The 27,409-nt window shown below is 45.6% G+C and overlaps 1 protein-coding gene across 4 annotated transcripts in view; it reads left to right on the top strand.

Annotated features, from left to right (window-relative positions):
• Window positions 1–27,409, top strand: part of TRPC7 (transient receptor potential cation channel subfamily C member 7) — a 142,095-nt gene that overhangs the window by 107,393 nt on the left and 7,293 nt on the right. For all 4 annotated transcript variants that reach the window (XM_017854192.1, XM_017854191.1, XM_017854189.1 and 1 more), the window contains 3 exons: window positions 15,667–15,862; window positions 21,313–21,534; window positions 22,215–22,295. In XM_017854192.1, the coding sequence (XP_017709681.1) occupies window positions 15,667–15,862; window positions 21,313–21,534; window positions 22,215–22,295 (499 nt within the window). The remainder of the gene's footprint in view (window positions 1–15,666; window positions 15,863–21,312; window positions 21,535–22,214; window positions 22,296–27,409) is intronic.

Below are 27,409 nucleotides of genomic sequence, written 5' to 3'. Positions count from 1 at the left end.
CAACAATCAGGAATCACTGTATTGTATAAATGGAAAGACCACTACTAAAAACAGAATGCCATTAATAGAATGTTGTCTTTTGTTTCCAAAGTTTATATACTAGAGTGATGTGAAAATAATAAAAGCAAGATATTTTGTGGTTAACTTTGGAGGCAATTAGGACTGCAATCCATGAGTTATCTCAGACTAAACGATGCAGCAGCAAGCATGCTGGCGAGTATTCTTGGGGCAAAAGGGAAATGGGTTAACATCTCCGAGACTTCATTTTCTCATTTTTAAAATGGTGATAATAATAGTACCTTCTTCATAGGGATCGTGCAAGGATTCAGTGAAATGATGTAACTCACATGGTAAACTCTCAATACATGGTAAAAAAATATTATGACTATTATTTTTGTCTTAGCCTGTGTTACCTAGAAAACAGAACTCTGGGTAAAAGTTGCATGCTAACACTTTATTAGAGCAAGGGAGTTGCGATCTCAGGGAAATGACTGAAGGAAAAGGGAAAGTGAAGAATGGGAGGAGGAAAAGCAAGGACAGGCTGCTGCATGAGAGATGTGTGAAGTGAGGACGGGGAAAGCAAATCCAGGCAGCTGCCCTGGCCACCATCCACCAGAATACACAGCCTGGGCATGATGGACCTCTCCAGGAAGACTATCTGGAAATACCACATCTCAGAATAGCCCATCAGGCTGAGAAATAGAGAATTTATCATCCAGATCAGTCCCGTCTGCTGTCTCTCATTAGTCACTCCATAGGACATTAACTCACCTACACCTACACTTCCAGGGCAGCCCTGGGGAAGCCATATCCACACAGCATGGGAGCGGTTGCAAGTCACAGTTCTCCATGCCTGGCTGGGCAAGCCAGGTCTTGTGCGTGGGCACCCAGCAAGTCCTGCAGTATCATGTGCCTCTGCAGCAGGAAGGAAGGCCCATGTGAGAGAGGCAGGAGGCAAGCAGCCTGAGCATGAGGCAAGATGCTGAAATTGGGATCCAGAAGTAGCTGCTGGGGGTGCTCCAGAAAGCAGGCAGAGTAACACAGTGGCATGCACATCCCCCCATGGTGGAAGTGGTGATGGAGCTCTCTAAGCCTGTGTCCACAAAGATCCAAAGTTCCTCCCTTGGAGGTGGGGGCGGGGCGGGATGCCAGGTAGTCTCCTGGAGGGCCAGCCATCAGCAGCACCGAGAAGGGTCGAGTGGGAGAGTGTGGAAGACTTGAATATACTTCCTGATGCAGGTATATTCTGGCTGGTGAACTTAAGTCATTTGATTTGTCTGAGTCTCTGTGTCCTCGTCTATAAAATGAAAATAAGATTTCCCACCTTATTCACAAATACCTTTGTGGATAAATGAGGATGTTTACATAAAGTGCCTGAAACACAGAAGTGTTTCCAGTCCATGTCCTGCCCCAGACCCACTCAGCTCCAGAACTTCTCCTTGCCTTCACCAAGCTCTTGCCCAAAATCTTGAAAGGAGGATAGTCAGGTTTTCAGCCTTGTGGAATCCCAGCACAGCAGCCAGGATCAAAAGGACTAAGCACTTCCTGACACTTGTCCCCAGGAAGCCCTGAGTGGCCTAGAATGTGTTTTCCAGCTAGTAGAAATAGCTCTGAGCCCTGCCACTCAGACTCCCTAAGCAATTTCCAGGTTGCAGCAGGGCCTCATCTTACTCTTCTGGAGAAATCACTCATTAAGGTAAGATGCATGTCTCTAAGAACCAAGTACAATGAACTCTGTGCCACTCCACTCAGAATCATGAACTGCGCTGCCCCACCCAGCTGAAACTACCTAAAAGAGTGGAACTCTGGTGCTGCTGAACCATAGAAGCTGTTACTCCCTGAAGCAAAGAAGTAGTTTGTGTGTCACAGAGAATAGGTGCCAGGCCCAGTGCTGATAAATGCACCTGAGAGGTGCTTGGCTCTGCTCCTCATCCCACAGGCTATGTTGGAACCTCTGTACCCCATGGACAAACAGACTAGGTTTCAGTCTGAGCTCGGCCTCTTACTGACTTTGTGGCCTTGGGCAAGTGCTTAAATCCCCTAGGCCTCAATTTCCCCAGCTCCGAAATGAGAATACTACGAGAGCCAATTTCACAGGATTGTTGTATGGATTCAATAAGAAGAAATATGATCAAATGCAATACTTGGCATAAAATGAGCCTTCAATAAATAGTAACGATGATAATGGAGATGGTGAATAATTTATCCTCAGGGGAGAATAAATTGCAAGAAAAGACACCTGAGTACTGAATTAATCTATAGCGCCCTTTCTGGGCAGTGGCCTAGCTTACACACTGTCCACCAGCACGGGCCAAGCACATTGTTGAATTAGCTGGACTACTTTATATCACTCCAATACTTAGTGATTAACTGATGAAGGAATAGAAGAAGTTTCAATCACCCAAAAGCAAATTTGCTCTAGATCTGCTAAAGGTAAAACTAAATGTATCCATTCCACATGGGATGCATTGCTACTGATCATGGAGAGGATGTCAGCTGATAAACGAAGGCTGTTACTCTCTGTGGTCAGACCCTGGTGTCCCTCCTGTGTTTCTAGCCTAGTATTGGTGCCTTGCAAAGGTTGTTTGCTCATTAAATGCTTTATGAACAAGAATGAGGGAATAAACAGGAGAAAGGAAGCCAGAGTCAAGGTAGTGAAATAAACAGTAGACTGGGCATTTGACAGTGTGGGCTTCTGTCCTGTTCCTACTGCCCAGAGTGTTCTGTGCAACCCCTCTTCCCCCCCCTACAGAAAGCCTGTATCACCAGTCCACAGTCCCTCACTCCCTCAGAAGATCAGTGCCATGACACACAGGAAAATGACAAAGGGGCCAGGTGTGGTGGCTCATGTCTATCATCCCAACACTGGGAGGCCGAGGTGGGAGGATCCCCAAGAGTTTGAGACCAGCCTGGGCAATACAGTGAAACCTCATTAAAGAAAAAAGGAGGAGGAGGAGGAGGAGGGAAAGGAAAGAAGGAAAGAAGGAAGGGAGGGAGGGATGGAGGGAGGGATGGAGGGGAGGGGAGGGCGAAAGAGAGAGAGAGAGATTATGACTTTAGGGTAGGGCTGACCTGGCCACAATTCTCAACTAGATGTGGCACAGCTAATCCATAGAGGGAGGAAGGCAGGTGGCCTGGGTTGGGGGTCTTTGGGATTAGGAAGAGTCATGGGGAAAGGCGAACTGAATGAAGATTTCCTAGACACGAGGGACCCAACCAAGAGGACCCCAGGCCTTCCAGGATAGGGAAGAGGAGAAAAGGTGGGGAGGCAGCAAGCACAGTAAAGAAAGGACAGGAGATTTATCGCCTTGGCAGCTCCTGAAATGGGATGTGTAGCTGTGAATAGGATTTGATTGAACAGGAAAACAGTCAATAGAGCAGTGAAGTGGAGAGAGAAAAGAATGGATTTTTGTAAATGTCATCTTTTACCTTTTGACTGCTCTCTGGAGCATGTCACCCCCAAGAGATCTTCTTTGTTAATTTAAAAAAAAAAAAAAAAAAGTCATGTGAGGATAAATGAGATACTCAAAGCTGTTCTGAGTGCCAGCCATGCTGATGATGAAGTCAAACAACCTCACTCAGTCGAATGTTTGCTCCAGAGCAGCCCATCCCCAGGCCACCCTGCCCAGCTCATGATCTTCCCTTTGACCCACCCACAGGTGAGTGGCCTGTTCTCTGTGGAATTTTGAGCTTGTAGGGTAAGGCAGGAGTCCTCTCATGTGTTTCTATAGACTCGGCAGACCCAGTCTTACAGAAGGGAAATTTGGGTTGGAGCACACTGCAGGTATCCCCCCAGCCCCACTCTTGACCTCCCCGCAACCCCATTCCTGCCATGTCCAAGGGCAGTTGGAGTCTCTAAAGACTATTCAGGAGTCCACTTCAAAAGTCAGCTGTTAGGAACCTACAGGGAGCTTTTTCATATGAGCTCTGCTCACCCTAGGGGTGCAGTCCCAGGCCAGCTCACAAAAACCAGTCTCACCATGTTGTAGCACTGTCCCAAGGGGAAGAGGTAGGGCAGGCGTTCTAAGACAAGGGGAAAGAAAAGAAGAAAGACTTCTCTACCAACTGCAGCCCTCAACCCTCAACCAAGCCCTGCCCTATCTCCCGGTGTATTCCAGTTCTAAAATCACATACCGCCCCCCTCCGGCCACTCCCAAATTCTCATTTTCTCCATCTGGCAGACCTCAATGAAGAGGCTAGAAGAAAATGGATGGATTAAATTGGTTTAGCCCAAGGTGTGAATAAATACACAGTATGAGCCGCTTTAACAGATCAGTGGTTCTCAAACCACATCAGAATCACCTGGGTGGGGGGGGGGGGGCTGAACGTGGGACTTCCCAGGCTCTTCCTCTTAGAGAGTCTAATTACAGTAGTTCTGGGTAGGACCCAGAAATCAGCATTAACGAGCCCCTGGAGGATTGTGGCACAGCTGGTCTAGGACCACAGTATGAGAAATGCTAATCTGATCCAACCTCATCATTGCACCAATAGGGAGATGGAAGTCACTCAGCTCTGTGTACTTCAAAAACAAGGAGCTTGTTAAGTGAGTATCTTATTAGTAGGATTTCAGGCTCTATGCAGGCAATTTTTTTTTTTAAGCACAAGCTACTGAAGAGATAGCCAGATCCAGTGGGAGCAAGCCCCAGAGTCAGATCCTGTGAGTAGTTCCCAATTTTTCAGCCTCCTTCCACTTCAGAACCAAGAATTTTCTCAAAGGTCTGGGTTGTTTTTCATAGCCACTTCTGTGTCCAGAGCTAGCCTGAGGGGAGGAGCATGGGTCACTGGTTGGTGAGCTGGGGCCTGTCTGGGCATGACAGATAGTACACCTGCTGGCAACTCATTATCTCCAAGCCACTTCTATTAGAAACTGCAAATGACCGCAGGCGAGGAAGAAAAAGTGTTCAGACAAGGTTTATGCTCTCAGAGTACAAAATCGAAGTATCCCAAGACATGGGTAAGGAAGTGGAGAGAAAAATCGCCTGAGAACACACTTCCTTTAATAAAGTCTTTAAGAAAAGTTCTCAGTTCAGACTGTTAGGAATTTTGTGATTGGGGACATATTTTTAACCTTACCATAGAAGTCAGTAGACAAATAGGATTTGCCTTTTGGAGGTTTGTTTTATAGCCGACTTTGCTGAAATGCACGTATTCCATAAAGTGAAGACTTTATGCTTATGTTGTAGGGAACTCTTCGTGTCCCAGCACTCTGGTTACAGGGTTAGAAAAAAAGAAATAAAAGGTCCATGGTTCATATATGAAATACAGCTGAATGACAATGCATAGGAAAAGGGTACCTAGGCTGGGCGCGGTGGCTCACACCTATAATCCCAGCACTTTGGGAGGCCAAGGCAGGTGGATCACTTGAGGTCAGGAGTTTGAGACCAGCCTGGCTAACGTGGCAAAACCGCATCTCTACTAAAAGTACAGAACTTAGCCGGGCGTAGTGGTTCACGCCTGCTTTCCCAGCTTTCCTCAACCTTTCCAAGTAGAAGGTTGAGGCAGGAGAATCAGAATCTCTTGAACCTGGGAGGCTTAGGTTGCAGCGAGCTGAGATTGTGCCACTGCACTGCAGCCTGGGTGACAGAGAGAGACTATGTATCAAAAAAAAAAGAAAGGAAAGGAAGGAAGGGAGGGGGGGAGGAAGGAAGGAGGGAAGAAAGAGAAAGAAAGAAAGAGAGAGAGAGAGAGAAAGAGAGCCTTTCTTGTACCGTAGCTGGTGACTGTGATGGGACAGCTACACAGAGAATAGGAGGGGCCGGAGGCAATGAGGTGGTCCAGAGTAGGAAGTGAAGGGTGCTCTAACACAACCCATGGTGGGCCCCTGTCTCCCCTTTGGGTGAACTTGGCCTTCCAGACTTAATCCTGATTGGAGACTAAATGTGGGTTCTGTTTCTCAAAAGATCATCTCAACCCATCTTTTCTATAGGCTGTTGTGAAGTTAGCTTCATAGCATAGCTGGGTTGAGAGTTTTCTAATCAAAATAATACCTCTATTAAGGTTGTTCTGTCTCCCCAGGAGTCACTTTAATGGAAGTAGCTTCAGCAATGCTAGGCAAAATTAGAAACTTCTATTTTCCGTGACACTTATGGGAAATTTCCATACTTTATAAGGGAGAGATTCAGGAGGCACTGATTCAGCCGCACCCAGCTTGTCCTTGCCATGCAGAAGCCAGATTCCCCTTCCAGCCATGGGAACTGCAGTTGAGGGAGAGGATCCTTAAGACTCTGCCCACACACCCCCACCTGCCACGGACTGTCCCAGCCTCGAGGCTGAGCTTCACATACTCAGCTTAGAACTGAAATTGAGGCTTCAGATGATCCTTTTGAGCCGGTAAAGAACAGGAATAATAATAATACAAAATATCAAATTGTTGACCAACTCGTGACAAATATGCACCTGCTTTCTCATTTAATCTACAGTGGAATAACACAAATACTACTACAGGAAACTGAGGCTCAGAGAGGTACCAGACTTGCCAAAGATCATAGAGCCAATAAGAGAATCTGAATCCAAATTCGCATGACTCCAAGCCCATCCTCCACCTTTGGCCTAAAATTTCTGTCACTCACACTAGGGCCTACACTTTGAGATGAATGCTAAGACTCTAAAAGTTGAGTTGCTCTCCTATGGTAGTAAATTCTGAAGAAGAGCGTTCTAACTCAGATTTTGATTACCATTGAGAACCTGCTGATTCTACATATCTCAGCTCTAATATGCAGACTGTGATTCTCCCCTGGATAAAACAGGTTTCTATTCCAAAGTGAGCTCCCTCATTTGACAAACATGTATGGAGCAACTACTCTATGCCAAGTGGTATTTGTCCCTGAGGCCATAGAGATTAATAAGACAATTCTGTCCCTAGGAAACTCATGGATGAGCGGGGATTCTGCAGGGGGCAGAAAGCAACAGCTGTGATCCCATATGATCATCATCAAAGGGTACTTGAGTAGCACAGGGAGGAGGAAGTACTGAGTCCTGCCTGGCAATCAGAGAAGGCTTCCTGGAAGGGGTGGCTCTAAACAGAGAGTTTGGGAGGATGACTGGAAGGGCACTCTGGCCTGTGCAAGGCATTTTTGGAGAGCTTCATGTAGGAAGGCATTTGGGTAGATGGCAGAAGATTAAATCAGAGCATCAGGTAGGAGCTAGATTGTGAAGCACTTCGTAAGTCCTGATAGAGTGTTAGAGTCTCCGCTAAGTCCTTTGTAAAAGGAGGAAGATGTAATTGGGTCTGCTTTCAGGAAAAGTGCTGTGGCAACTGCATAAAGGGTAGGTTGGAAGGGGTGAGAGTGGAGGCCTAAGCTGGGTGCTGGGATTCTACTGTGAGCAAAAGCAGATGTGGCCCCTCCCCTCATGAAACTTACAGACTGGTTGAGAAGGTAGATGTTAATCAAATAATCACAGGAATGAGGGCATGTTTACACATCGAGAAAATGTTCTGAAAGACAGGAATGTGAAAGAAAGGCAGCCACAAAAGGATTTGAGCTAGATCCCCTGGGAGGCTCTGGCAGGAGCCCCGTGAGAGAGGGTGCACTGCTGCATGCAGGGAATAGTGGGATGGGGAAGCGGGGCAAGGAGTAGAGTGGCAGGCTCTGGCTTCAAAGGGGATCCTGCTGAGGCTTCCCAGGCTGAAGTATGTTGTAAAACTCATCAGAACTCTCTCAATGACATATTGAGAGAAACCCAGGGAGGGGTCACCCTGAGGCACCCTAGGAGCTTGGTCTACAGCCAGTTTCCCTGTGCAGAGTGGGCTGAACGTGTTTGCAGATGGGGAACAAGGAATGGCATCAGCCTACTGGGCTTTGTGAAGGACCCGTTTTTCCCAGGATCCTGGGTCACTGTTGAAATATGGGCATCTCTGATCCAGAAGCTCCACAGGCTATTTCACCATCAGACTTTAATACATTGTGAAAGTTACAATCTCCACCTTTCATGTTATAAATTCAAGTCAGGACCGGCTGGGCACAGTGGCCCACGCCTGTAACCCCAACACTTTGGGAGGCCAAGGTGGGTGGATGGCTTGAGCCCAGGAATTCGAGACCAGCCTGGACAACAGATTGAGACCCCATCTCAAAATTTAATTAATTAATTAATGCAAGTTAGGCATAGGGTGTTTGGGGGGGATGAGAGAGCTTACTGAACCCACTTTCAGGTGGAGAAACCAGCACAGAAAAGTTCTAAGGCTTGATGGAGAAGGCAGCCGAGGTCAGTGTGGGGCCCAGTTCAGGCTCAGAGAGGCTGGGGACCTGGAAATGACCTTTACGTGTCAAAAAAGATCGTTTGGGTCTAATATAAGGTCTTTTTCTTTGTATAACTCTCCAACAAGTGATTAAAATGTAGATCTTTTCCTGGACTACTTTAGAAGAATTGTTACAACAGACATTCTATCATAAAATGTTTATGGATACATTTCTTCTCATGTTTATTTGTGACATGGATTCTAAAAGCCTGGGACCTGTGAGCCCCTGGAACAGTCTGAGAGCCACCAAGTTTTGAGGAAAAAGACCTGATGACACACAGAAAATGTGCTCCTGAGAAAATGGCACCCTCTCAGGCACTGCCCAGGGCCCTCCATCTGCTTCTCAGGCTGATGGTTACTGTCTGACAGGGGAGAGGGTCCTACCTTTTTATGCACTAAAATTCAGTTCTAGGATGATAATATGGTTTAAACTGCCATTCCTCAAAGTGACAGCGGCAGGAAACTGCAGTGTCCAGGGTTACCAGCAGGGGCAGGTCTGAGGCAAGGTGGGTAAGGCCAAGTGCCAGATCACCTTCTGCCTCGGTTTCCCAGCATTCCATTGTCCATTGACAAAAATGTTCACTGACCTGCCCCCACTCCCCCCAACTACCAGCTGGACACTATTCTGAGTACTGAGGACAGAGTGGCGAAGGAGGTCAGCAGGGCCTCTCAGCATGGAGCTCACATTTCAGAGGAAAAAGAGGCAAAAAGATAAACAAATAGGCAAGTAAGATAGTAATAGATTAAGTGCCGGGAGCCAGAGAAGTAAGACACTGTACAGAAGAGTCATGAGGGAGTGCCTCCTTCAGACAGGTCGTCAAAGAAGTTCTCGTGGAGCGCATGCTGACTGAGCCTGAAGCCTCAAAGAGAAAATGAGGAGGAGCAGCCAGGTACAGAGAGAGGGGAAGACATTCCAAGAAAGAGCTCAGCCAGTGCACCCAGGCAGAGTGCAGTGACTGAAGGGAGGGCCAGCCTCGAGCTCCAGGAGGCGGGAGGAACCTGACTACACAGGGCCTCAAGGGCCTGTGCTGGGTGATGATGGGCTTTGTCAGCCACAGGGAAACCCACGAACGGAGAGGGGCAAGATCTGATTTCTGTTTTTCAAGGACTTTTCTGAGAATTAATCGCCGGACTCCATAGTCTTTCAGCCAGATATTGGAGCCTATTGCAGTTGATGCAGATTTTGTAAAAAACGAATACTAGGAATAAAATTAGTAACATTAATTGAGCAATTAATATGTGCCAGGCAGTAATTTATGCATTTCACAAGCATTCCATTAACTCATTCAATTCCTCACGACAATTCTATGAAGTGGAGATTACTGTTTTCCCATTTTATAGCCAGGAACGAAGCAGCGCAGAGAGACTAGGCTATTTGGCCAAAAGCATATACTCAAACCAGGTTTGCCTGGAGTCAGAACTTGCACCTCGATTGTTTCATCATCACCTGGACGCAACACTAGGATCAGGGAACGGGAAGTCAAAATGTGCATTAGGGATTCATTCGTTCGTTCATTCAGCACTTTGAATTTGTTGAATGACTCCTGTGTGCCAGGCTCTGATGAGGTTTGCAGTTTCGAAGATGAAAAAAACACAGCTTCTTCCCTCAAAGAGTTCCCAGGCTGCACAGGGTACAGTGAAACCCCTCAGTATAAATAAATCTAGGCCGCACAGGCTTTACATATCCCAGTTCTTTGGCATCAGTTCTGTGGCCCCAGACTCTTCTACTTCTAGACTGTCTAAATCAAACTCCTTGTTTAGGACCTAAGGTAGAACTCAGAGGTTATTTGGAGGACAGAACTTTGCAGGGCCAAGGAAGGGATGAGTTCAGATGTTCTCAGGCATTTAACTGTCCTTAAACCTGGTCCAACTGCTTTAGTCTCTGGGTCTGGGTATTAGAGAAACACAGCCTCTGAGAAGACCTTTATCCATTGCAAACACCTTCCTCCACCAGCCCAGCTTGTATGACAGGTGAGCATTATTCTCCTTCAGCAGAACTCTAGCAGAGTGCCAGCTATTGTCTGCTGAGTTTGGGAAACAGCCTTTTTCAATTAAAGGCTGATTCTCCTGCTTAATTTTAGCCTGCTATGTGCTGATTTGAGTAGGTAACTGAAGTATTCAGTGGTAGGGGCTAGGAGTCTTGGCACTGGGGAGAGAGATATGGCAGTCTGAAGAAGCAGCAATTTTCCTGTCATGCCAAACCCTCTCCTTATTGATCAGTTTGTTCTCTGAGGCCTGTATACAACTGCCTCTTCAGGCAACCTGTTATTAAAGTCCTGCTATCCAGGCGAGACAGACCTGGTGGAGAACTGCTTACCTCGTCCCTGCTTTCTGCATGACAAATCAGCCCCAACCTTCCCACACACCCACATTCCCCCCCAGAGAAGGGTGAATCGTGGCCTATTCAACATCACTCACGGGCACTTTTCCTCCTTTACTTCATTAGGAGTGCTTCTTATGCTGGGGTGGCCTATTGACTAACTTCAGTCCCTTCCACTGCAGGCCCAGAGTCAAATATAAAAAGACAGCATGGCTGGAATAATCAGAAAGAGTATTTGCATGAAATCAAGGGTCTGTGATTATCTTTGAAGATTAGAAGAAAAATGAGGCTTGTTCAGAAAACAAGCAGCTGAATTATTGACTCCATTCAGCCCTGTGTGGAAGCACCTGAGGGGCTGAGGGGCTGTATGTATGCTGGGAAGGGCAGAGGCAAACCGCCTGCTTACAGTCTCATAGTATTCTTTTATCTTACTGGGCTTGCTTTTAGACTGGGACCTCCAAAAGGACAGAAACACATTTGATCTAGGCACCTGTGAATCCTCATCACCTGGTATGGTGCCTGGCACATAGTCAATTCAGTAAATAAATACATGAATCAAAATAATAGCTGCTATTTATTGGACTTCATATTTTGCATAGGTTGCCCATTTAATCTTCATGTCCACTGAACAATAGAAGCATCATTATGCCAATTTCCTAGTTGGGTAAACTGAGACTCAAACAGGCTTTGTCCCATGCCCAAGCTCATATAGCCACTATAAGGCGTTGCTGAGATTTGAACCCAGGCATGCACCCTGGATCTTCTCACTGCTCTAGCTCTGTGTCATCTCCTGTGATTGACACAGTTGAAGGAATCTGTGGCAAACTCTATAGCTAGCCAGGGTGGATGGAAAGAGGATGTAGAGCCAGTAGCTGCCATTGCTATCAGTAAAGAACCTCAAATCTAGTCTTAAGGCCAGCTAGTTCACAGTGGGGCTTTCTGTGAGACAAGTAGCTTTATGGCAAATAGAAACTAGCCTAATTCAAAGATATTTTCTTCCTGAAAGCCAGCCCTATTTCTCCCAAATGACTGGCTTTCTACCCCATCCCCTGGGTTCCAGAGCTCATGAAAATTGTGGATGATGATTAATATATAACTCAGAGAGCCTCATAACCTCATAGGGCATTAGAGCCAGCTCCAGTACCTGAGCCCTTAGGATAAGTGATTTACTATTGACTCATTCCATGCCAGCCTTCTCTCTGAGAATATATTATTATGTGTGCCCAAGGTCGAAGCAACACAAGTCTTTTCCCACTCAGGGTAGTGAGGTCAAGTTTCATTTATTTCCTGCCACATGTTAAGTTGGAAGATGACACTAGCATGGCGTCTTAAGTTCATTGTAGGGCTCTAATCACCATAAAAAGNATCAAGTTTTCACTGAAGTTTTTTTCCTTTTTTTCCTACCAGGATGTCTGTCATTTTCATATTGATTTATCAGCTCTTTGTGTAAGGATATCATCCATCGTTTGTCTTATGTTTGCAAATACCAATTCTTTTCTCAGTCTTTTGCCTTATGTTTTATTTACTATGTTTTTCATGTGTACAAGTAAAGTTTTGTGTGGTCAAATCTCTCAAATTTTGTAGTTTCTGAAACTTCCCCCAGCCCAGAATTATGTAATAAATTCTCACCAATACTTTATTCTAGTGTTTTTACCATGTAATTTTTTTTTTTACATTTAACTCTTCCATTCCATTCAGAAGTTATTTAGTTATATGGTTTGACTATGGATAAAATATTGTATTGCTTACAGTTTAGCCCAGATAATTGGACATAACTCAGCCCATAAGGTGCCCTCTAACAACAACAACAATTAAAAAAAAAAGCAACATAATTAATCAATTCAGTTAGTTCACTTGTCTTCATGACAAGAACATGTATGTACAAATGAAAGACCCAAGAGCCTCATATGGTGAATCTAGCCACACTGGGTGAGTCAAACCAATAGGCCCACCTTTCTTTAAAGGAAGATTTTATTACCTCATTAATTTTGCTCCATGAAAAGAGAAAGCAAGGGCCATAGATGTTCTCCCTTAACGGCTTAGAAGAGATCATTACAAATGCATAGTTTAGGGTCAGGCACGGTGGCTCACGCCTGTAATCCCAGCACCTTGGGAGCCTGAGGCGGGCAGATCACGAGGTCAGGAGTTCAAGAACAGCCTGGTCAACATGGTGAAACCCCATATCTACTAAAAATACAAAAATTAGCTGGGCATGGTGGCGCGCACCTGTAATCCCAGCTACTCTGAAGGTTGAGGCAGGAGAATCGCTTAAACCCAGGAGGTGGAGCTCGCAGTGAGCTGAGAATGCGCCACTGCACTCCAGTCTGGGTGACAAGAGTGAAACTCTGTCTCAGAAAAAAGAAAAGAAAAGAAATGCATAGTTTGTCTAAGACCCCGTCCTGCCCAGACAGATGCAGCTGGTTGTTGCTCTGGAGGCGTGGCTCCCACTCTGGCAGTCCCAGTGAGTTTGGGCCTCTCGTAGAGCCTCCTGGAGAAATGGCCAAATCCAAGTCCAGGAGTTACTCCTTCAACTACAGAATAGAAATAAAACAGATGTGCAGTACTGAAGATTGTCTGGAAGACAGACAACAAATTGAACAGATCAGCATTCCAGGCCAGGTTAATTGTCCTGAGCTGTGGGGGTCAGGTAAAGGAGGGACTAAGGCAAAGCCTCGAGATTTGTAAATATTACCTTGCTGGAACACATACTCCTTAATAAGCCAGGCCTGTTTATTCAGATTATTGACACAGAATACCTAAGACAAGGCACCAAGGATAAATCAGGGCTCAGTGGCAAAATTTATGGCAAGATGCAAATGAGAAAAAAAAATGGAAGCTGAATGTAGGCCCACTTTCCCTAGTAGAAATTCAGAGGGTTTTCCCTGGATGTGTTCTGTAATTGCTCACTTCATTTGTGTCAGCCAAAGGTTTCTGGGTTGTTCCAAGGTAAGAAAGGGAAGATGAATTTGGGTAAAACCTCTCTCTATGGCAAGTATGATCCATTCCTTGGTTGGTCCATGGCAAGTGTATAATCCAAGATCAGCCCTTATCTGCCCAGCCTCCCCCTCAGACACTGTGTTCTCCAGTTTTCACCTGATCCTGCCAGGAAGGGAGCAACTCTAAGAGAGATCACGACCTAATGTCACCTTCCAGTTTGGAATTTAGGGTTCATCTGGTGGTTTTGGAATCACTCTGCCACTGTTCCCTTCCACGAGTGTGATAACTGAAAGATTGCTTCATAATGGGACACAGTACTGCAGTGAATCACAACACAGGGTGGATGACATCTTTTTCACACAAAATGCTGCATCTCACATGAGGAAAAACAGTTCTCCCCTTTCCAGAATAGCACCAGGAGCTGGAGCTCTGCAATAAGGGCTTAATACCCTGTTGTTGCTTCTAAACCCCCAACTAAATTATTTCTCACTAATGCTAAAATGAATTAAATGTTTCAAACTTACAAACTTTCAAACACTGACAATACAATCCCACTTCAAATCTCAGTTTTTCAGACTCTGAAGGGTGTGCATAGGGAATGAGCCAAACAGCTGGGTAGACACACACATGCACACGCACACACACATACACACACCCCACACACAGTCACACTCAGGAGAGCTGTAAATTCATGCGAGTCAAGAGTTGGATTTTTAGCCCAAGTGACGAGTAACAGTATTTTTGTACATCTTGTCAAATAAATACCAATCCTTGAGAAATGCTGATATTTTTAAAGATCTAGCTAATCCTGGCCATTTGTGGGTGAGTGTTAAAAACCTGAAATGTTAAAGAGGAGAAAAAAAGTGCTTTCTCATAGTGGTACCAAAAATCTGGATGAAAACTAAAAGAACTACGCTTAGCCATTCAGAAGTTACCAGATACACTTGCATAGTCTAAACCTCCCAACCAAAATCCAGCTTTCTTATTCGATTCCAGGTCATCAACCTGATACAGGGTCATGGCCATAGAGTATGGACTATGAAATGCACTTGGGTCTTATTCATAATACTGCTGTATTTCAGTTACTTCATAGTCTAAAAGGGCCAAAGAGCAGTGTCCTTAAAGCCGAGTCTAACCTGAACTGCCCTCAAGGCACGTGCAGCATCTAACCTAAGTGAGCCGTAAGGTGAGGTTTGGGCAGTCACCTGGTGATTTTGAACCATGTGGGCACACTGGAATCTCCACTCTCATTCTTGATAATTCAGCCCCAGTTTAGAAAACTGAATACATGTGGCTAGCCTCAGCTCTGTGTCATGGAGGTCATGTAAGAGCCCACCCAGAGCTGCTCATGAGGCTTAAGTGAGCTGCTCTGTGTTGAGTGCCTAGAAGTGTCAGACTCCAAGGATGCCATCCTGCTGTGTGGACACTGCTCACTTTCCAGGTATCTGCCATCATTCCCCTTCACGTGGGCTGTGGAGTCTGAGAAGAAATGGTTAGGGCTTAATGGAAGGAAGAGTGCACTTTCTGGAGCTCATAATGCACAAGAACAAACATTTACCCAGGTGTTTAATTTTAAATGTTTTAAGTTAATTACAATAAGAGAAAAGTGATACCACAGCCAGGAGTCCTGATACATGGATTGAATAAAAAATAAAGAGCCTGCCATTTTTAATATTCTTTCAAAGTCTTCTTAGAAATCTGAATGTCGCATTATCTCAGAATGCAGGCACCACCAACCAGCCCAGCCCCACTCCAGGATAACTGGGCACTCCAAGGTAAAGCCTGACCAATGGCAACTTTCATTTTAAAAGTTCAAGCTGTCCAGATGCAGTGGCTTACATCTGTCATCCCAGCACTTTGGGAGGCTAAGGTGTGATGATACCTTGAGCCCAGGAGTTTAAGACCAGCCTGGGCAACATAGTGGGATCCCATCTCTACAAAAAATAAAACAATCAGCCAGGTGTGGTGGTGCACAGCTGTAGTCCCACCTACTCAGGAGGCTGAGGCAGGAGGATGCTTGAGTCCAGGAGGTCAGGGCTGGATTGAGCCGTGATTGAGTCACTGCACTCCAGCCTGGGCGACAGAGTGAGACCCTGTCTCAAAATAAATGAATAAATAAATTAAAATTCAAGCTGATGCAAACTACATGAAAGGACTGTCTGTTTCTTTGCAGGGTTGAAGAAAGTTTTAAAACTTTATTTTGGTCCATATTCGGCTTATCTGAAGTAATCTCAGTGGTGCTGAAATACGACCACAAATTCATCGAGAACATCGGCTACGTTCTCTACGGCGTTTATAACGTCACCATGGTGGTAGTGTTGCTCAACATGCTAATAGCCATGATCAACAACTCCTATCAGGAAATTGAGGTAAGGCCAGGTCACCGAAAATGCTCGCTGTCCCTCATCTAATTTACATTGCTGTTTTCAGCAATGAGGGGAATGATGTTAGAAGGCCATGTGTTGTTAAATGTGTAGCCAGAACAACAAATAACAAGCATTCTTCCTGGATTGCTTCTAGAAATACTTCTGGTCAGTCTGCCCCATGGCCTTGCTGCTACCACCATGAGGCCCAGTGAGAGCAGAAAGAACTGGGGTCATGAGTCTTCTCTCTTTTAAACTTGTCTTCTCAGGACATCGTGCAGATGACCCATGGCAATCAATCAGAATGACTGTCTTTCAGCCCCCAGGCCCCTTTTGCCTCTCACATGTTATTTATTAAGTACCTACTGTAAGCCAAATCCGCACTAGGCATTGGTGATACCAAGTTGACTAAGACACAGTTCCTGCCTAGAGAAACTCATAGTCCAGTGAGGAGATCATACAGTGATCAACAAATTCCAATGCCCTGGGGCCAGTGCAGTCAAGTTATAGGGGGTGGTGTGGGGACAGAGACAGAGATTGACTATGGGGGAAGCTTCCAGAGGTGATGCTGGAAGGCCATTTAAAATGAGAACAATTTTGCCTGACAGATAACAGGGTTAGGCAATTTATGAAAATCTAAAAGTCATGAACCATAAGCTATTGATTGCAGCTTTGTTTAGAATAGCAAGAAATTAAAAACAAACTAAATGAGCATTAATAGGAATCTAATTAAATAGACTATGATGCATCTGAAAAATGGGATGCTGTGCAATTCTATTTTAAGAAGGATAAATATGTTCTCTAGATGCTGATGGGGAAAGACTTTCAAGTTACAGTGGTAGAAGATAAAAATCAAGTTCCAGAACAACGTATATAGTGGGCTTTCTCTTGTATAAGAGAGAAAGAAAAGGGAATGTGATTCATTTGTGATTGTATAAGCATATGAAAAGAACAAACCTCTGAAAGGTCCACAAGAAAGACGCCACGGCGTGCCTGTTGAGAGGTGGGAGTAGGGGGCATGGTGGGTGGAATTCCTTTCTCTTTATACTTTTTATCCTTTATAAATCATGTTGTTGTTTTACCTACTATAAGATTAAATAAATAAGCTAAAGTTAAAACAAAATAAAAAGCACTGACCTATTGACACAACAATTCCAATTCTGGGAATAGATCCAATATGACTTAACATAGATGTTCATTAAAGGAAAAACCTGGAAATAGTCCATTGATAGGAGAATGTTTAAATAAACTGTGATATAGTCACACTTTAGAATAAGGTGTAGGATACTGTACATCAACCATGAGAAAGACCATTTTGTACTGACATGGGAAAATCCCTAACACATTATTAAGTGAAAAAATGCAAGTTGTAGACAAATACATATAAGGGAATCTAATCTGCATAACACTACAAATGCAAACATATAGAAAGGAACTCCAAGGAGGCTACAGTGCTCTTGACCGGGCATCCTCTGCGGGAGGGAATGAAAGGAGAGAGAAGATCTGAAATGGGACTTTCACATTTTCTGGGGCACCTCTGTCCTTAAAGTATAAGAAACAATGTGTATGTACTTCTTATACAGAAAAAAGTAAAGATCCCCGTGTATTAACTTGCTAGGGCTTTCCTAAAACATACCACAGACTGTGTGGCTTAAACATTAGAAGTTTCTTCCCTCACAGTTCTAGAGGCCACAAGTCCAAGATCAACATCAGCAGGGTTGGCTCCTTCTGAGCCTCTCTGCTCAGCTTACAGATGTCCACCTTCTTGCTGTGTCCTCACACAGCCTTGCCACCAGTCCAAGAAGATCGGGGCCCCACCCTCGTCACCTCATTTAACCTCAGTCACCCTTTAAAGGCTCCATCTCCAAATACAGTCACCTTCTAACTTAACGGAGGTTAGGGCTTCTACATAGGAATTTTAGGGGGCACAATTCAGTCTATGTTACCCTCCCCGAAAAAGAGTACTCTATACAGTAGGGAGCACATGAACCAAGGCGGGGAGGGGTGAAGCAGTGTGGTATGCTCAGCGCTGCAAGAGTGTAGATTGAGCGAGGAAAAAAGGCAAGAGGTGAGAAGAAGAGGTGAGCCTGGCCATGAAGCCTCAGCTGTTGCCCTTCAGAAAAATACAGCACATCGTGGATGGACAAACAACACACATATTTTTAAACCATTTTACATACTTAATCACCAGTGTGGATAATGAGCTCTTGTCCACTAGTCCTTCCTGCCCTTCTGGGCCTCAGTTTCCCCATGTGTAAGAGAAAACCAGATGGTGCCTGGAAAAACTGCAGGTCTCTGCACCACTCTCCCCGGCAGTCTGCCATATCCTAACAGGCATGTAATGCTTTGGTTGAAATGACAGTAGCATGGGAAACCTTGCGGTTGGCTGTGAGGGATGCCCACTAGCTGAGGGCAGGAGCAGGCAAGCCCACGGCATGTGGTGTCAAGTTATCCCACCACGGAAAGGGGCCCCGACATGCAGAGAGTGTATTACAGCCCCACACCTCCCCTCTGGGCTCTGGACTTCTGGGGCAGGTGAGGGCACATGTTCTCACCTTTCTTACTGGACCATGAAAGGTACCACTGGAAAATGCCAGGCGTTCATGATCACATGTAGTTTTCATGATGCAAATATTTGTAAACCCTTCCATGAGAACACTAATTTATTGGCTCAGTAGATCTTAACCCCCTGCTGTCCAAATCCACAACTCACCTGCGCCTGCCCCTCCATTCAACTCCCCCCACCCCAGCCCCCTGCCTCTGTAGGCAGCACAGCCTTCTCCAGCTGAGAGCTCTGCCCTGCTCCACTCTGCTCAACCCGCCTCCCCAGCAGCCGCCACTGCATGGCACCCTGCCTGCCTGTGTCTTCATCCCTCTCTTGCTACCTAATCCTTCCTGTCAGCATTTAAATAAGTCTCTTGATCTTAAAAAAAAAAAAAAAAAAGGAACTATAAAAAATCCTCCCTCTATCTTACTTTCCAGCTCCCAACCTCTTTCTCCCTTGTTCCTTACTGCCAGCATCCTCAAGCTCACTTGAGGATGAGCATCCTCCTCACTTCTCATTGCCTCTTCCACAAGTTAATTCTTACAAATTCTCTACCCCCCCACCCCGCCCACTCTTGACCTTGTTGAGAACTGCTCACTCCTCGGATCTGAGCCCAAACACGAGCCAGTTTTCCCTGACCCCCAGACTGGGTCGGTGACCTCAGTACCTAGACCCTCCTCCAGCTCTGGGTACAACAATAGGCAAAAGACTAACTAACTAGCTGTTGAACAGCTGATTATAAACCTGTACTCTTGTGGGCCTCTCCTGGGCCCTTGCTGGGCTCACGTCGTTGGCCAGACTGTGTGTTCCACCACAGCATGGATTGTCATGCCCAGGGCCTCCCTAGCACATGCCAGGTGCATAGCAGGTGCTTCATCAATGCTAAGGGACTGAAGGTTGACTGCTAGGCCTATGCTAGGCTATGGAGATGAAAATCACATTTGTTGAGGGCTAAGTGTCTGGCACTGCTCAATGTCATCTACGCATTAACTCCTTTAATCCTCTCAGCCTATTCGATAGGTATTGCTATGCTTATGTTACAGATGAGGAAACTAAGGCCCAGAGTGGTCAGTCACCTGCCATGGTTGCATAGATAGTAAGGAGCAGAGCCAGGATTTAAACCCACACAGGCTACAGAACCCATGCACTTTGCACTATACCACACTTCCTCTCAGGGTGAGTGTCCCTGTTACAACTGTCCTGTACAGCGAGACCAGGAGTGAGCCCTGCCCTCACAAAGCTTCCAAACTAAAAGATCCTTATAGGATGTCCCCAAGTAGACCAGGCCCAGTGTTGATCCTCAACAAAAGCAAAGTGGTCAAACCTGCTGATTATAACCCTGTACTCTTGTGGTATATCCCAGCAGCCTCTCCTGGGCCCTTGCTGGGTTCACAGCCCCTCAGAGTGAAGTCACTGTCTGTGGAAAGAGGAACCCACCACGCAGGGAGCACATACGCACTACTGACCTCAGGGCTATGTGAGGGAAGCAGTTTTATCTCCATAAGCTCAAGACACCCAGCTAAAGTTACACAGCTAATAAGGGATTTTGAACCCAGGTCCATCTGTTTACAAACCCCACACCTCTTTCCTGGTCTCAGACTGCCCTCCTAGGACAGAGGTTTGAGGAACCTGTCTAGACAAAATACACCTGCTCCTCTCAGGGGCCCACTCAGCATTCTGGCATTGACACAAGGTCTGAAGGAACAGAACCTGGGTTTAACTCTAACCCCGCTACCCCAGAAGAGAACACAGCTGGATCCCCTCCTACAAACTACACTCAGGCTTTGCTCCCCTTGAATTACATATGTAAGATCTATAAACATCCTCCCTGGCAGCACTCTGACCAATAAGAAATATACTGTGCTATCCAATGTGGTAGCCACTAACCACATATGCCTATCAAGCACTTAAAATGTGGCTGGTCCAGCCGAGCGTGGTGGCTCACACCTGTAATCCCAGCACTTTGGGAGGCCGAGGCAGCCGGATGACGAGGTCAGGAGATCGAGACCATCCTGGCTAACACGGTGAAACCCCATCCGTAATAAAAACACAAAAAATTAGCCGGGCATGGTGGCGGGTGCCTTTAGTCCCAGTTATTTAGGAGACTGAGGCAGGAAATGGTGTGAATCCAGGAGGCAGAGCTGGCAGTGAGCCGCAATCGTGCCACTGCACTCTAGCCTGAGCGACAGAATGAGACTCCATCTCAAAAAAAACAAAAAACAAAAAAACAAAAAAATGTGGCTGGTCCAAATAGATGTGCTGTAAGGATAAAATTCACACTGGAGTTTGAAGACTTAGTATGAAAACAGTAAGGTAAGCTATCTTAATATTGTTTTATAATGCTTACATGTTGAAATGATATTTTTGATCTACTGCATTAAATATATTACTAAAATTAATTTCACCTGTTCGATTTTACTGTTTAGAATGGGGCTAGTAGAAAATTGAAGCTTACCTATGTGGCTCATCTTTTTGGCTCACAATATATTTCTAGTGAGCAGCACTTCTTTAGAGATTAATAAATACAGTAACGCTGTGGTGGCTGGTGAATCAGCTAGCAGAGCTATAAAAATTAATGAATAACCAGATTAAGTGGCAGTGAGAAAAGTTCTTTGGCTAGCTGCATGTGGAGAATGTTGGTAAAAATACCCAGTGTAGAACAGGGGCGGTTAGTATGAACTGGTCGAGGCTTTTCAGTCGTGAGTCCGAAGGACACAGGCGGAAAGAGTGATCATTGTGCATGGCTTTAGTGAGAGTAAACTCCCCTTCTCTGTGCCATCTGTAGACGCACCAGAGTCCTGCTTAGAAGTCTGCTCTCCGAATGTGTAGGCTGTGTCTCCGCTCCTCAGGACGGGCTCCTTTGTTAAATCGTGGCCTTCGAGGGTGTGTTCTTGTTTCCCTTGTTCCACAGGAGGATGCAGATGTGGAATGGAAATTCGCCCGAGCAAAACTCTGGCTGTCTTACTTTGATGAAGGAAGAACTCTACCTGCTCCTTTTAATCTAGTGCCAAGTCCTAAATCATTTTATTATCTCATAATGAGAATCAAGATGTGCCTCATAAAACTCTGCAAATCTAAGGCCAAAAGCTGTGAAAATGACCTTGAAATGGGCATGCTGAATTCCAAATTCAAGGTAGGTAGCCTGTGGTTTATGGGGCTGGAGAAGGCAGCAGGAGGGGGCGGGCAAGTGGAGTGTGTTTGAGTCATATGGCTGCCCCCACCCACCCCATGCAAGGGGGGCCAGGGGCTGGGAGGGCTGGTACTCTGTAGAGTCTGCCTGGACACATCTGAAAGCTCCAATGCCCGCAGAGGCTACTGTGATACCCCCCTTTCTCCTTGCAACCCCTTGGAGAGGTGCCCTGCTGGGGACTTAGCAAGCTGCCTGGCTAAGCCGTGACCCCAGTGAAGGGAACCCCTTAGTGGACTTGGAAATGGAACAGCTTTTCTCAGAAAGTATCTGGAAAATGATCTCTGAGAAAAAGGTTTCCTTCCCACTGTCTGGCTCTCCTGCGGATTCTCAGTGTTTATTAGTATGTTAAAACCCCTGGAGAAAAGACATCCATCTAACCTTAACTCAGTGCTTTCCAACCAAGTTGGCTAAACAATATTCTGTAACCCTTATTAACATCCTACAGAGCTAAAGATCCTAGGAACAATGTTCTAGGAAGCCAAGCAGCACCGGGTAAATCAGCTTTTGGAAGCTGTCTCACTGAGACAACCCCGTATGTGGATACTGTTCAAGTCCTACGAGATATGTAGGGATGCATGTATGTTTTTGTGTGTGATATGTGTGGGTTTGCTTGTTTTATCCAGAAGACTCGCTACCAGGCTGGCATGAGGAATTCTGAAAACCTGACAGCAAATAACACTTTCAGCAAGCCCACCAGATACCAGGTAACCACTCCTTTCCCAAGCATCCAAGCATGGGCGGAAGTAGACTCCACTAAGACACAGATTCAGTCCCATGGCTGTGTCATCCCCCGAGAACACAGCTTCATTCCTTCCTTTATTGCACAAATGTTTATTGGGTGCTTACTACATGTCAGGCACTGTGCTACTTCCTGGGGATACAGATAGAGATGTGGTTCCTTCCTCAGTGGCACCTCCAGTCCAGTGACAATGGATAATGAACAAGTCAACACAGAGATAAGTGTATGCCCTCAAACTGATGACAGTGACAAAAAGAAAACAGGAGGACTCAAAAACAGAGAAAAATAGGGAGCTTCTGCTTAGATATGGTTTTCAGAGGGGACATCTTCAAGGAGAGAACAGTCAGCCAAGACCACTCGGATGCAGGAGGCAGCCATATGTGACCTTCCAGGCAGAGGAAGAGAAGGGTGGCAGGTCCAGAGCAGCTTGGCCCTATGGAAGCAGAGAGTGGAAGGAGGTGAGGTCAGAGGACCAGAGCACTGTCAGGATGGGGGAGAGGGTAACTTTGCCCAGGAGGGGAGATAATGAAATTGTATTCGTGCTTTAAGAAACCACCTAACTGCTATAATGAGAGGAGACAGGTGGGGACAAGAGTAAAAAGCAGGGATACCAGTGAGGAGGATGTGACAGTCATTCAAGTACAAGGCATGGTTGCCTGGATTGGGGTATGATCAGGGTGATGGAGAAAAGCAGACAGATGCAATACGCTTTCTGGATGTATAGATGCTGGGCATGTATGGGGAGGGTGAGGCGCACCCAGCATGGCTCCCAGGTTTCTTTCTTAAGCAGTCAAGTAGATATAGGTGTCTTCAGACTTGGACTGCCAGCCTGCCAAGTCTGTTGTCAGAAAAATTAGAAAAAGAACTTTTATGCTTCCAATCCTTGCACTGCTTTTGGAAATGAATGCCAGATCTTTGTATCCGTTTAGATCAGCCCATGCACCAGTGATAAACGATAGCTACGGATGATCAATTATACAAGTGCAGGCCACTCCTTTCCTGTCTTCTACTTCTCGATGATCAGCAGTTTCACCTATGCTGATCACTTCTTATCAGATGTAAATTTTAAGCTGTCCTGAGCATGCCTTTGGGTGGAGGTGATGTGCCCCTGGTGCCACCTTCCCACAGGGAGCAATTACAGACTTAGATCTTTTAGATATAGGTCTCTAATTGAATCTCTCCAACCATATTTCAGAAGCCAGCTGTGCAGTTAGGAGGATTTAATTGCACAATTAAGAAATGGCTCATCCCTCAAAGAGCTTATAGTTCTGTCAGATGACAGGCGAAAAATTAGCAATGGGCAAATCTTGTGTTTAATCACGCACAAAATTGGGACTGACTGGTTTGATCTGCTTTGAACTATTTTACAAAACAAAGCCTTTGGTCAGTGGAAGGATTTTTACTTCACAGCTTTTCAGAGAGAGGTGTAGATTATCTATGTCACAGAAAAGATAGATACCCAATGGGTTAGGGCCAAATCTCTCCTAGGTTTTGAGCAGAATCAGCTCCTGAGATAAAGGAAGATCAATTCTGTGTGAATGTCCCATCCCAGAACGAATCCTTTCTGAAAGTGACCATTTTCTTTTATTTATTTATTTATTTATTTATTTATTTATTTACTTATTTACATTATTTATTTATTTTAGACAGAGTTTCACTCTTGTTGCCCAGGCTGGAGTGCAATGGCACAATCTCGGCTCACCACAACCTCCACCTCCCAAGTTCAAGTGATTCTTTTGCCTCAGCCTCCCGAGTAGCTGGGATTACAGGCATGCACCATCATGCCCAGATAATTTTGTATTTTTAGTAGAGATGGGGATTCACCATGTTGGTCAGGCTGGTCTCGAGCTCCCAACCTCAGGTGATCCACCCGCCTCGGCCTCCCAAAGTGCTGGGATTACAGGCATGAGCCACCGTGCCTGGTAGGAGACCATTTTCAAAAGCAGTCTCAGAGCAGTCCCCTCTCTGTCTTCCATCCTCGCCTGTTGAGTCCATACTACCTTGAATCTCCCCAGGAACTTCCTGCTGTGATTGCAGAGATTGGTCGTCTACAGCTTCTGGTGACTGATGACCTTGGAAAGCTTTGCTCATTTTGTAATTTGTGACTCCACAGAAAAAGCCTGAGGCGACTTATTCAAATAGTTGTCACAGAAAAGAAGAAACAAAAAGCCAGCCAGTAGGCATCAGAGGAAAGGGACTGAGGGAGCGTAGTCTTTGCACATTGGCTCTTGGCTCCACCCTGCTAGGCTGCATGGCATCGTCCTGAGTCACCATCTGCTCACAATAGGAGTAAACCCTGAGATGTCACTAAAAGACACCTGGATGCAGGCTGGACACTGGCTCAGGTGTAGTCGCCCATATTCCTTGGAGATGGGCACTGTCTTCAACCTCATGTAACAGATGAGGGAATTGAGGCTCAGTGGCCAAGGCCACAGAAGTGACTGAACTGAGATCTCTCTGACTCAGAGGGCCCCCCTCTCTCACCACATCATGCTGCCTGGACACCGGCCTATTATTTATCTTCATAGTGTTGCACCAGCACCCTCCTCAGAACCTGTCTTGCCTGTGTTTGACAGTCACCAGGAAGAGACCTATCTGAGCCTTCCAAGCACACAGTGAAGAGGCAAAGAGCAGGAGAAGGCACTGGGGCACTTTTGCTATCACCGGCAGCAAGGACAATTTGAGTGGGGATCTGAGTATGGCTCCTCTCTTTCCTTGGGCCCACCAGTGGCCTTCCAAGTAGCACTGCTTTCCTCCCACAGCAGCTTCCAAATGTGCAGAGAACATTAGCAGCCTAATTCACCCCCTCTTTCTTACAATCCAGGCCCTAGGCAGAGCTGCTGTCACTGAGCACATATTCCATCAGCTTCTCACATGTTGTGGCTCTGAGAAATCACTTAGTGTTCCCAAGAAGATAAAAGCACCATCATTCACACACATTTAGTTACTAAGCTTGCTGCTTTTTTGTCTCTTCATTCGATTTCTCAACTGTTAGCATTTCAGGTGTTTATTCAGCTGTTTGTCAATGCTTCTGCTTTTATGAGGTCTTTGTTGTAAGGGAAGACAGCTCCTTCAGACTTCAGAGGCTTTCTGTGTTGGTTCCTTAGACTCCAGAGTGTCTGGATTGTTATTTTTCACAAAACCATTTTTTGTAATGTGTTTTCCAGTCTGGGCTCTGCAGACCTGAGACCCAACAATGCAGCAAAACCATGATACTGGTGAGATGGCCAAAGTATGCCTCCTCCCCAAGCTCCCTGTGATCTGTTCCAAGATCCAGCTTGTCAGTTTGTTGAGGCAGGAAGTATACAGACCCACATACTCACTCTGAGAGGCATATTTCTTTATGGTGAAACTAAACAAGTGATATCCCAAATAATAGATAGAATCCAGGCACATCCACCTTTCACATACACTCCAATCTTTATGCTGCAATCTGCTCCCCAGAACCCAGTAGGGAGTTCTCTTTTCCATCTTCTAAATGGCCTTTACTGAAGAAATCAAAGCAAAGAGGATGGACAACTTGCCAGTGCCTATTTCTTCTATTCTTGTGTCTGATAAACCTCAGTTTAACGAATGATTTGTCCTTGATCCATTTTGTCCACTCTCTTCCAAATGTTCCTCAATTTCTGTTTTCGTAGGTGACCACATTGCTTCCCTCTGGATCCCACCTCGTTGGCCATCATCAGCATACAGTATGTGTTCTCTCCCTTGCTTCCTTATGTGTGTCCTCATCTGCCCTGGCTGTGCAGGGAGAGTTGTCTCTCTTATAGAAAGATGTCCTGTGTTCCCCTTCACCACCAGTGGCCAGAGGCCATCTGGCCCCTTGTAGTCTGGGCTGGGTATGGGCTGTGGGAACTGTGTGCCTTCCTCTCCAGATATAGGGCTCTGCCTGACAACTGCTCTTATCTATTGTGCATCTCATCTTCATCCTCCTGAGTATTCTTTTCCTGAGTGATAGCACTAAATATACTTATCTCCAGTACTTTCTAATGCATGGGGCAGGGCAGGGAGAGTAGACACTACCAGGGACATAGTAACTTGGAGAAAGCTTATTATCTCCATGAAGCAAAAGAACTCTATGGAAGATAGCAAGGAGGTATCTCATACTCATCACAAAACATACACACACACACACACACACACACACACACACACACACACACACATTTCCTCCACATAGTGAAAGAAGGGAGGCTTTCTATGTCCATCTTTTCTATTAGGTTGGGGCAAATGTAATGGTAGTTTTTCCATTTTAATGAAATCAAATATAAATAGATATCCTATCAAGGGAACCAGCCCCCAGTATTTCAACGTAGGTTCTTTCTATTTTCCATAAGCGTCGGCCGGCTGAGAAACAAAGAGAAAGAGTACAAAGAGAGGAATTTTACAGCTGGGCCTCCAGGGGTGACATCACATATCGGTAGGACTGTGATGCCCATCTGCACTGCAAAACCAGCAGGTTTTTTATTGAGGATTTCAAAAGGGGAGGGGGTGCAAGAACAGGGAGTAGGTCACAAGATCACATGCTTCAAAGGGCAAAAAGGAGAATAAAGATCACATGCTTCTGAGGCCAATAAAGATCACAAGGCAAAGGGCAAAGCAAAGATCACAAGGCAAAGGGCAAAATCAAAAACTCCTGATAAGGGTCTATGTTCAGCTTTGCATGTATTGTCTTGATAAACATCTTAAAAAACAGAAAACAGGGTTCGAGAGCAGAGAACTGGTCTGACCTCAAATTTACCAGGGTGGGGTTTCTTCCCCACCCTAATAAGCCTGAGAATACTGCAGGAAACCAGGGCATATTTCAGTCCTTATCTCAACCGCATAAGACAGACACTTCCAGAGTGGCTGTTTGTAGACCTCCCCCCAGGAATGCATTACTTTCCCAGGGTCTTAAGTATTAATATTCCTTGCTAAGAAAAGAATTCAGCGATATCTTCCCTACTTGCAGGTCCATTTATAGGCTCTCAGCAAGAAGAAAAATATGGCTCTATTCTGCCCAACCCCACAGGCAGTCAGACCTTATGGTTGTCTTCCCTTGTTCCCTGAAAATCGCTGTTATTCTGTTCTTTTTCAAGG

The sequence above is a fragment of the Rhinopithecus bieti genome, unplaced genomic scaffold (assembly GCF_001698545.2).
Source record: "Rhinopithecus bieti isolate Rb0 unplaced genomic scaffold, ASM169854v2 scaffold_38728, whole genome shotgun sequence".
NCBI lineage: Eukaryota > Metazoa > Chordata > Mammalia > Primates > Cercopithecidae > Rhinopithecus > Rhinopithecus bieti.
This window is presented reverse-complemented; position numbering and strand designations above follow the sequence as displayed.